General features: G+C 37.8%; 1 protein-coding gene across 12 annotated transcripts in view; it reads right to left on the bottom strand.

Annotated features, from left to right (window-relative positions):
- LOC120634156 (myocyte-specific enhancer factor 2) overlaps positions 1-12,314 on the bottom strand; it is a 101,815-nt gene that overhangs the window by 14,439 nt on the left and 75,062 nt on the right. For all 12 annotated transcript variants that reach the window (XM_039904578.1, XM_039904605.1, XM_039904596.1 and 9 more), the window contains 3 exons: positions 8,837-8,983; positions 876-1,013; positions 6-71 (listed from right to left, as the gene is read on the bottom strand). In XM_039904578.1, coding sequence (XP_039760512.1) covers positions 6-71; positions 876-1,013; positions 8,837-8,983 — 351 coding nt within the window. The remainder of the gene's footprint in view (positions 1-5; positions 72-875; positions 1,014-8,836; positions 8,984-12,314) is intronic.

Below are 12,314 nucleotides of genomic sequence, written 5' to 3'. Positions count from 1 at the left end.
TGTACCTCGATGATGTTCCGGTTCGTCAAAGACTCATGCGGTTCGTTGTACTCCGTGTATTTCAGAAGTACCTGCAAAATAAAAACCATTAGGGCAACGTGGGAGTGAAGTGGAGGTGGTCTTGGTAGTAATAATTAACGGATCAATATATCTGAGCATATATAACTAGTAACGTTTGGTATCTGATTTATTGAGGTAGGGGTAGATATAGCAGTACGCTCCGTCTCGTGTTTACGGGGGCGAAGACGCAGGGCATTATTAATATGTTTTTTACAAAATACCTTCTTGTTCAGTTCAGTTTCAGTTGATTTAAAAATTTATTATGAAAATTAAGCTTAATTTCCTATACTCCGCGAATAGCAGGAGAATCTGATTGGTGTAATTTATAATTTCTTCAATCCTTATACTCCACACCAAACAGATCTTCGGCAATGTACCCTCTACGCACGTTTCGCTCCGACTTCCGTCTTCGTTAAGTCAACATCTCCTGAAGATACTCATACATGTCCTGAACAACAGTTTAACAATTATTCATTGTAAAGTCAACATCTCCTGAAGATGCTCCGGTTTCAGAGCGAAACGTGGCGAAGATCTGTTAAAATATATAGTGGAGTAGTATATAGTGGAGTAAAATAGATAGTGGAGAAGACCCGCGCGGGAAGCTGTGCGATCCAATGATGCCTAACGCCATGGGATTCATCTCTCTCGCCACGACCACTCCGGCAAGAGTGCACGACTAAGCAGAGTAGTCTACCAAAGATCGAGACACATCTGGAGAAGATCATTCACAACAGTCCCGTGCTACAACAGTTGCTACAGCAAAAACTTGTTCCGCTTCTAGTGACCCACTAAAGAAACCAGTCAAAAAATATCACCTTGTCCATATCCGTGCTGGCATATTGGTAGAGTTTGTTGTTAGAGCTGAAGATAATGAGGGCGATCTCGCAGTCACAGAGTACGCTCAGTTCGTAGGCCTTCTTCATCACCCCGAATTTGCGCTTGTTGAAAGTGACCTGGAAACAAAGGATTCATTTGTTAAAAAAAAAACTAGCGACCGCAAAATTAAGAAAATACAGAAACCGTGTACACGACTAAAATTGAAGCATCAAAAACCACTCCACTTTAGTAGTGTTTCTCGGTTTCACGGTTGGTCACTTCATTCTATTTAGCAGTTGACAGTAATTATAGATTTTAAACTAAGATTTCCGTGGTTAATCAACATTTCTGAAATATAGTTCAACGGGTATATCGGGACGGGTCTCGGATGAGTCCCGTCGTGACCACGATTCATGCAACTGGGTCGAAATATCAACAAATCCAAAAATATTATCGTAGTATACGTTAAACTATATTTAAGTAAAGTTGACAGTAATTATTTTACCTCTAATGTTCTAAACGCTTACCATAAAATAGCCATTTTCCCCATTTTATTGTCTTAATGGGTCCCGTGCAAATCTCACTTTATATGTTGGGAGTTTTCACTGTTTTTAGACACAATGCACTGCGTGCAATGGCTGAATGAAGTTTCTGTATGTTCTCAATTCTGTGCTGGCGATATCTTTTTTTTTATTCTACTACAAGTTTGCCCTTGACACAATTTCATCTGGAGGTAAGTGATGATGCAGTATAAGTTTGCCTTACTTGCTTGGGTTATGACAGTTATATTCAACCCAAACCCCTAATTTGTTTTCTGTGACACCGTAACAGAACGCTAAATCGCTTGGCAGCATGTCGCAGTTAGTAAATAACCACGGATGAAGTGTTACCCACCCACCAGTTACATACGAGTATAACCTTACGGGCAAAGTTCTCGAGTTTGGAAGAACTAAAATATGAGCTCTTGTGTAAAAACTCGCTTACTAAAGTAGCATTACATGTTATCCTGTAGAGCTCCGGTTTCCTCATTAGTGGATATGTACCCGTGTTTGTTAGAAGTAGGTGCGTGGTGTTGTAAAAGTTCGACACGTTCCACGTGTTAGAAATTTAATTAGAGGAGACTTGGCACACTTCCATAGCGTCTTAATAATTTATTATACCAATGAAGTACCACCAAAATGCCATCTAGGACGAGAGTTAACACAATCATTATTATACTGCGAATTATTTAATTAGTAGGAGTTTCATGATCCCTTATGACTGCGGATGTTAAGGTCAATCACAAGATGACATAAACTTTCAGCATACACATGACTTAAAGACTAGCCTACGTTACTGTCCATATTTTCAACTAACTTTATAATAAAAATCAAGTTGATTTTTTGCTTAGTTAGGCCGTGAAGTAATTTATAAATAAGCTTAATACTCGTAAATATAAATATACTATAAATTTACTACGTCACACACACATCGCCATCTAGCCCCAAAGTAAGCGTAGCTTGTGTTATGGGTACTAAGATGACTGATGAAAATTTTAATGAATAATATACATAAATACTTATAATATAAAGATAAACACCCAGACACTGAAAAACATTCATGTTAATCTCAGAAACATTTTCCAGTTGTGGGAATCGGCAATAGGCCGTCATTTATGACGTTTTTAAGAATTATTAAATCACGAATTAACTAAATGAAATAAAAATATAATTCCACCGAGTCAAAAACAATGACCAGGAAGTAAACGGAAATCATTTACATTTCTCAAGTGTTAGGTATATCGTGAATGCACTTCATAAATGCACAGTAGGTACACAGTTTGCACGAAACAAAGAAATTATTGTGTTAACATTTTAACGCGACGCAGAAAGTTATCGCACTCAATTTATGGGTCATGGACATTGCGATGTACTAACGGAGGACCTTTTTATATGTTTTAAAATACTAGCTTTTGTTTGCAGATTTGTACAAGCCACAAGGGTTTTGTATAGTGATTTGATACCAAGTTGATTTATTTTTGCTAGTTATCCAGACAAAATCATGGGAAATCATTTCCGTTTTTATTAATTTATACAGTCAAAATTTCACTTGCTTTAACGGCGAAGGAAACCATCGTGAAGAAACCTGCATGTCTGAAAGTGCTATAACGTTTTCAAAGGCGTGTGAAGTCTATCAATCCGCACTTGGCCAGGCGTGGGGATTGCGGCCAATACCCTTTTGTACAAGGGTTTTGTATATTGATTTGATCCCAAGTTGACTTATTTTTGCTAGGTATTCAGACAAAATCGTCGGAAATCATTTCCGTTTTTTTAAATTTATACAGTCAAAATTTCACTTGCTTTAACGGCAAAGGAAACTATCGTGAAGGAACCTGCACGTCAGAAAGTTATCGCACTCAATTTATGGGTCATGGACATTGCGATGTACTGACAGAAGACCTTTATATATGTTTTAAAATACTAGCTTTTGTTTACAGATTTGTACAAGGGTTTTGTATAGTGATTTGATACCAAGTTGATTTATTTTTGCTAGTTATCCAGACAAAATCATCGGAAACCATTTCCGTTTTTTTTAATTTATACGGTCAAAATTTCACTTACTTTAACGGCGAAGGAAAACTTATTCTGAAAGGAGACCCGTGCCCTGTAGTGGGTCGAAACGATGACAGACACTACTTACAGAGTTCTAAGACTTTTTATATTTCTATACTACGTTTTAATCTTTTCAATATACTCGTAAAACGTTTCAGGGCAATATTAATAATACACGTGTACATCATTAAACTAGTCAAGCACTCTCATTTGATTCCTTAAAAAATAAATAGAATTTGCCGATTTGTGGTCGCGGTCATATTGGATTTGAAATTTATCATAGTTACTTATTAAAATTAAACTTAATTTGTTATGCCTTCTCTGCGAAAAGCAGGAGAATGTGTATGGTGTAATTTATAATTTCTAGGTGGCGGCCAACTTGGACTGATTTTCATCAAACTCAGCTAAGAAAACTCCCGACTTAAAGATCTTTCAAAATCAAAAACACAGACAGACTCACTTAGAAAGACTCGTCAAACTTATAAATTATAACTTATAGACTAAAATATTTATTTTATTGTTGTTTCAAAACATGAGTCTACGCATACTTCGTTTGAAATTATTAACGGTCAGTGACTGCGAGTTATGTACTGTAGTCCGTTAAACAATTTCATCCTTTATATCCATATTATTTATTAGTTTTTCGTAAAATCTTGCGAAAAAACATTGAATTCTGTTAATTATAGTGATAAGGTGACCGCCAAAATAATCATCTCTCACAAAACAGATAAATTCTAAAGATTGTAAAACTATAAAACGATGTTAGAAAAGAGCAATCTGCTGAGTTTCTTGCCGTCTCTTCTCAGTGGAATCTGCCTTTCGAACCGGTGGTCGAGTCACAACAAACAAACTGACTTGACGTTTCAAAAGTGCTTATAAACTAGGCCTACTTGAAATAAATGAATTTTGAATTTTGAATTTTTTTGTTTCAAAAACCCGCTTACGGAAGTAAATAATGCCTATGTTTTCTGATATTCGATGAAGAAAAATAGAAAGGAAATAATATTTAGAAACATTACTTGTAATGTTGAGCTCAGAAATTGTATTTTTTTTTAATTATTTTATTAAAATATGCACGTCACTATTTCTGATAATAACAAACCAATTTCCTGTATTCAATTTCAATGTTTCCTGTCTCTTTTATTACAATCAATATGAGTTTTTGGAGACGTTTTTTTTTCATGACGCTTTTGGCATACGACTTGTTACTATTGTTTATTAAACCTGTATCAGAATGCTACACGTGAAAAATATTAAAATAGTACCCATAACACAAGCTACGCTTACTTTGGGGCTAGGTGGCGATGTGTGTATTATCGTGATTTAGGACCCAGGTTAATTATATTTTTGTATATAAAAATAAGCAACAATCTCGACAAATATACAATTTCTCTTCTTTCTTTCTGTGTAAGTCCGTCAATAGAGAGGGGAAACGAAACGGACCTGGATTGTTCATTTAATTCTTCAATTGGAGTTGAGTAATAATTGAGTGAGTATTTAATTTTCAGGTGTTACGTGGCGGTGAAAGAGACTTTTCAGCGGTGTGTTTTAATTTTAAAGTTTTCCTATCTCAATATTAATAATGTTGCCCTGTTTTCTAAAACGGAAAGTCGTACGATAATAGAAGGCGAGTCAAAACGTGCTCTATTTATTTATTTTTACTTATATTTAAATTCAAAAATGTTTTAATCATGTAGACCTTATCACAGGCACTTTTGAAGTTCATACATTTAACATATTACACTATTCGTTAACTTAAAACTAAAGCTAGGAAGCTGTTTGTAATTCCTTTATCACTTAAACGGTTTAGCATATCTAAACAAAACTCAGTCACCTACATTCAAGCATACTCGTGACATAAACACTAGCAAAAGTGAATTGACCTTCGCAACTTACATTTTAGCCGTCTGATCCGCGATCGCAGGACCACTATAACGTGAACCCCTCCTACCATGATATCTCCGTTCAGATAAACCGGTTAGAGGAAGCTCTGGAGATCTAAGAGGACTGGGCAAGGGCATGTAGTCGTATAATTAATAAATTAGTAGCGGCCGCGGTCATTGTCCCTAGCGATAATGTTTGCAGCGAGTTCACTGCTGATATGCCCCATCTGTTAGGTCAGACTACTAAGGTCATCTCCCTTTTTTTATACACTATAACTTAGCTCCTGACTGCACCTGGTTATAGATGATGATGTAGCCTTATCTATTAGGGGAGTTTATTTTTATTAAAACACATACCCCTAACAGTTTGTACCAAAACGCTAAATCATTGGCAGCACTTCTTTTTCGGAAGGGACGGAACTAGTCACGAAAAAGCCGCGCTATTTTATTGAACTACAAGTTATTCTTTTACTGCAATTTCACATAAGGTAAATGATGATGCAGCCTTAGTATGGTAAAGCATTTTTAGCATCAAAATCGATACCGCAGTTTTATTAAAATCCATACCGTTTCTATGCGGCTTTGTACTGGAATGCTTAGTTGCTTGGCGGAACATCTTCACCGGTAGGTTGGTAACTAGCCACGGCCAAAGCCTTTCACCAGACCAGAGAAAATTCTGATTTTATAAATTCCTTAATTGCATCTGTCGGGGATCAAACCCGGGAACTCCCACTTATTAAGACCACATCGATCACCACTGCCTGAAGGTCGTTACAAGGTCGCCCGCATAACCTTGCGATTGATTTTTATAGTTATGACCACTTTAAATTTCTTTTAATCGCTTATCTCATAGGGTTTTTTTTTGAAAATTGCTCGACACTATTTTGCCTTTCTAACGGATCAAAAACTGATCTCTTCTGGAGCAGAGCAGATCTGGATCAGTAGCGAAAATCTTAAGATTTTTTCCAAAGTGACTAAAGTAAAGTTAAGCAAAGTTCAGTAAAGTAATGACAATTTCCATGTAGATTGGGTCGCACAAGCTTTTTGTCAAACTGTTTTTTTTACTAATATTTGTTGGACCAACCAGATGGACCAAAGGAAAACTGTCACCTATAGACAGAGCAATACCTCGCTGCGCAACATGTCGTGCAAAGGGTCTCAGTAGTCAGGGGTGGAGACAACTGAACTCTGATCTGCCGTCACAACACGGTAAGCCTCAGCATCATATCATCCCATTACCGAACTACTACAGAGCACTGGCCTTCCCCCACAATGAGACGGTATTAAGACCGTAAACCCACCACGTTGGCCCAGTGCAGATTGGTGGACCCCTCACGCCCTTGAGAACACTAAAGAGAACTCTCAGGCATGCAGGTTGCCTCACGATTTTTTCCTTTACCGTTTAAGCAAGTGATATTTTAATTGCTTAAAACGCACTTAACTTAGAAAAGTTACCGGGGACGTGCTGGGATTCGAACTCGGCCTCCCAAAAGTGAAGTTGAAGTCCTATCCAATTCCACTGGGGTATCACCACTTCTAATGTGCCTGTAATTATACCGGCAATTACTCCCTTCAAACCAGAACATAGAAACGCTGCTTGGCGGTACTTCCTCTGACGAGCTCAGTCACAAAATGCTCAACTCCTCTGGTAGTTTGACCTTACTCTAAATTCACAAAGATGCGTACGAAGTAGTGAGTAATAAATACGCTTAGTTAAGAGTCATTTGTTGTGATGTATGCATTGACTTATGAACTTACTTTGTAGTTTGTGTCAGTGAATGATGAGTCTAAACAGTGGAAAAACAAACCGTTGTTTTTTCCGAGATTTAGATTTATCGCTCCTCGGCATAATTAGGCCGTTTTAATTATTGCAAAAACAATTAAGTAAGGAGGTTAACCTAAATGGTTCCTTAACACACTTCCAAACGTATCTTGTAGGTTGCTTGTTTAACGACTAATCACGAGAATTCAGAACCTGAGCTGGATACAAACTGGGATCGAGAATTAGGGCTTTCTGTTTAAAAGATTTTTATTTTTTTAACCACTTTTCTGCACAACCAAAAGAACGGTTTATAAAAGGCGGGCTTAATGCTAAAGCATTAGCAAAGCATACCAGCCCACCTTCGTATGTATTTTTCGTATTTTTGACGACCTCTGTTGCTGCAAGCGCCGTGGTCTTCTAAGTGGAGATCCCGGTTAGATCCCCGCGGCTATACGGTATTTATAAATTCAAATTTCCTTTGTTTCTTTTCAGGGCCGTGGCTAGTTACCACTGTAATGTAGAACGGATTGGGGAGACATAACAGGTTAGCCCGCTACAATCTTAGACTGAATCATCTTTTCAACCAGGGGAAATGCAATCAAGGGCTAACTTTTAGAGGAATAAAAAAAGTGGAGTCAGAGCAGGTAGGCCTAGGCAGCAATAAATGGTGCGGGGCGAGTAGCAATGCTGTGTTTCATCTACACCGCCGATTAGCGCTGTGGGCAGCGACCCTGCTTTCTGAGCCAAGGCTAGGTGGGTTCGATTCCCACAACTGGACAAGGTTTGTGTGATGAACATGAATGATTTTCAGTGTCTGGGTGTTAATCTATATATTATAAGTATTTATGTATATTATTCATATAATTATTCATCAGTCATCTTAGTACCCATAACACAAGCTATGCTTACTTTGGGGCTAGATGGCGCTGTGTGTATTGTCGTGGTATATTTATTTATTTATTTATTTATTATTTATTTAACTAAAGGGCGTGGTTGCTGGTGTTACAGGCACATGAGGCTTTTAATAACCAAGCCTCAGGTTAGTGGACACTTGGCGGCACTTTGTTGGACGTCTTTCTTGCAAGCTATTCGAAATCAAAACTTACTTTAAAGAAATTGGGGGCAATCTCTGGGGACTGCCGATAAAAGTGAAAACTAAATCTACGTACACAGTGTACATATAACTCATAGTTTACAAACATTGCATACAATTCTACAATAAACTACCCATTGTCATCTTGGAGATGTCTCTTAAAAAGTTCAGTTTGTATTAAACGTAAACTTATAGAAAAGTCCCATTATAGGTACTATAAAGGACTACGTAATCGACAAAAAAGCTTGGGCGTGAATTATTGCTCTAACCAGGTTGCTCTTCTAATAATTTTAAATGACAATGTGTGCAGCTAACAAAAAAAAAACACCCGGCTAAGTTTGTTGTGGGCTTCTTCTTAGACCAGGACGCGTTTGGAACCCTCGCAGCTTTAGTTTAAAGTTTTCGATTATGGTTATCCCCATCATCTCACTACCGTGTAATTCTCATGTAATGTACACATCAAAGTGCCACCTATGGGCCTATTTGAATAACGATATTTTTGACTTTGACTTTGACTTTAGTCGCTTAGTATGACACCCGCGGGAAGAGGAGGGACGGTGACAACTGTTTTCTCATCTGCCGTCACCACACGGCACAGTTTTCTGTAATTTCGCTAAAAAATAGTACTGACCTGTCGATTTCGTTCATCCGTAATCCGTGATATTTGTATTTTCTTCCGTCCCATGGTGGCAGCAATCTTGGAGAGGGTGTGAGGAGCGGGGGGAGAATAAGAGTGGCCGGGCGGCGGGCTGCTACTTCGGACGTCAACAGCTGCTATCTGTGGGCAAGGGAAAATAAACATTAATGTTTTTGCAACATGGTTGATTTCAAATGTAACGTATTTGCTAGCTTAGGGTCTTATGAAGCTGGTCTTTCAATTTCATTAGCAATCATATTACTTGGAGTTATTCTGTATTTGTGTTTTTAGAGTTGAGAAGGTTGGGTTTCTCATGGTTGACCGCGCCGTTAAAGAAAAGATATACGTGTAATTGGGGGTCAACGCACAATGTTCGCACAGCCGTATACTAATTGTGTGCGAAATCGAGAATCGGGAGGCATTGGCTTCTTTTACAAATCTATTCTTTAATAATAAGAATTAAAATTTTGGTGGGTAAACAAAAAAATATGGGCCCCATAACAAAGCTCAGAGTCACTCAGCGCGCAATGGAGAGAGCTATGTTGGGAGTATCTCTACGTGATCAAATCAAAAATGAGGAGATCCGTAGAAGAATCAGAGTTACCGACGTAGCTCAGCGAGTTAAAAAGCTGAAGTGGAAATAGGCGAGGCACATAGGTGGGACAACCGATGGACGCTAGGGTTTCAAGGTGCCTTTAATAGCATCATTTATTTTTTATATGCTTTGTGCATTATGTGATATAAAACACTCAATCATTTACATTTCATTACAATAAAAGCTAATGTACATCATCATCATAGCACTGCAGTCCACAGGCCTCATCTTATCTAGGATAAACGATTTTAGAGCGAAGACCCTGCACACATATCAAATGCGGCTTTGTGGGTTTTAACGACCGACGGCATAACGTGCTCACCGAGGCATGTGGGTTAACACCACCATTTTTTTAATTCCAGGCTCGTTCCGAAAATTCTATATCAGTAAAAATAATCGACCTAAATTTTTAAACCCGGTACTCGAACTCAGGTCCTCGCGGTCCGTAGTTGAACATGGTGACCCATAGACCAACAAGGCAGTTAACGTAAATATAATTATAGATTCAAAACAGTGTCTCTATATCAATAAAGAACGCAATCACAATCAAATCGCGGAGCCACACAAGCGCCGCACAACATTACCGTATCCATAATACATCAGTTAGGTCACAGATTTGCATAATGACCCCCACTGTAAAGCCCCTATAACCTCGTTTTTTTTTTTCTGATCGAACGCCATTTCAGCCGTAAGATTCGCTAAGTATGTATATCGAAATGTAAAGTAATAGATAGATAGAAACACTTTATTGCACAATTTTTTTACACTAAATCGACGTCACGACACGTAGCGACACGTCTTTGTCGGTAGGGTGGTAACTAGCCACGGCCAAAGCCCCACCAGACCAGAGAAAATTTAGAAATTTTAAAGTTCCAAATTTCCCTGCCAGGAATCAAACCCGGGATCTCCTACTAAAATTCACAGCGCTCACCGTTGCGCCAGGAAGGTCGTCATCCAAATGCAAAATAAATAATACTAAAAACCGAACCGATTCGCATAAATGTGCTATAACATAACATCACGCCTGTATACTCGAAAAGGTTGCGTATTTTCTATTCAAAGTAGTAGTAGGTAGCAGTTGGATATTTTTTTGTGACTGGAAGCCAGTTAGCATATATACTTATGCAATTCTATTTAAGCTTGATTTATGAATACATTTATTTACTTTATAGATGAAAACTCAGAAGATAGATGGATAATAAATAAAAAAATATACTACGACAATACACACATCGCCATCTAGCCCCACCGTAAACGTAGCTTGTGTTATGGGTACTATGATGACTAGTGAATATTTTTATGAATAATGTACATAAATACTTATACCTACTTAGTACAGATAAACAAGCATCAATCTTCATCACACAAACAATTTCCAGTTGCGGGAATCAAACCCACGGCCTTGGACTCAGAAAGCAGGGTCGCTGCCCACTGCGCCAATCGGCCGTCAAGATACATTCAAATCTGCAGTTTGATTAATAGTTTTAAGAGAAAGAAATTACGAAGTTAAAAGTTAAGTTGTACATATTGGTTCGGTATTTTAAATGTATTAAATACTTTTTCTTGCGTTGGTGTCGTTTTTCTATAAACGTAGAATAAGGCGAAAGATAAAATTTTTGAAAAGATTTTTATCTTGTCACGGCAAAGAAATATAACTTGTAACGCGTGTATACACACGTTTTTTTAGGTACAACAATAAGTACATTTCTGAGCACTCAAATACAAGCTTACTGGTCTATTCAGTAGGTTGTGTTTATGTTAGATTTTGTATTTCCCTTGAAGTTCTCAAGTAGTGTTTGCACAGTTTCCCCTATATTGCGCGTGTGTGCACTCACCCACACACGTTCAGCCGTAAGATTGCAACAGTGATACGTAGGTAGTGACGGTCAATGTGTGGGTCAAGTATAAAGCCTTAGTTACACTACGGAATAAATATTTATTACCTCATTTGCACTTTGAATACTATTTGTTACTTTTTCTATTTATAAAAGTAACGTTAGTTTGCTAAATTTAGTTTTTATTTCCATGTCCTTATAAAACTAACTTTGTTGTTGTTTGTTGGAAAGTGGAAACCTTAAATGAGGTTGTTTGTTTATTTAATAGAAGAAATTATCATATTATCGACGTCAAAAATTTGTCTTAAATGGCAGGTTAAACTATATGATATAGACACCCTTGGTAATATTCAAAATTTGTTTAATTTACTACACGAGTCCTAAAAAGTAGCGCGGTTTTTCGATCAACAGCTGAAATAACAAAATGGCTTAACGGAACTTCCATTTTCAAAATGATGCAGTTTTGAAGCGGCTGACTGAATTCTGAACCAATATGAATATTTTTTTGCTCGGGCGAATGACCGTCGCGTCGTCGTGATTGACACCGCTGCGGCAATACTAAGCTGGACACTGGCTATAAGGTGTTACTAATGCACCAGTGTTATAACAAATTTCTTTAATGATATTAAATTGGATATTTTTTTCTTTTTTATCAATGCCGGAAACATTGGATATCATCACTATATATCAACCCATTTCCGGCCCACCACAGGGCACGGGTCTCCTCCCACAATGAAAAGGGGTTAAGGTCATAGTTCACTACGATGGCCCAGTGCGGATTGGTGGACTCCACATACCTTTCAGAACACAATGTTCAACTCTCAGGCATGCAGGTTTCCTCACGAAGGTTTCCTTTACCGTTGAAGCAAGTGATATTTTAATGACTTAACGTAACTCAGAAAAGAGCTACGTGCTGGAATTCGAAATTGGACCCTCGACTGGGTGATAGCTATAGTGGGTAGGCTCGACTCGACTTCACTTCTTCGCTTCTATTGGGTTTTATTGGACATATAAACATTAAATAGAAAGTCGTTGTAAGTCG

This window comes from Pararge aegeria, chromosome 2 (genome assembly GCF_905163445.1).
Source record: "Pararge aegeria chromosome 2, ilParAegt1.1, whole genome shotgun sequence".
NCBI lineage: Eukaryota > Metazoa > Arthropoda > Insecta > Lepidoptera > Nymphalidae > Pararge > Pararge aegeria.
Note: the sequence above shows the minus strand (reverse complement) of the source record. Positions and strands in the feature narration are given on the sequence as shown.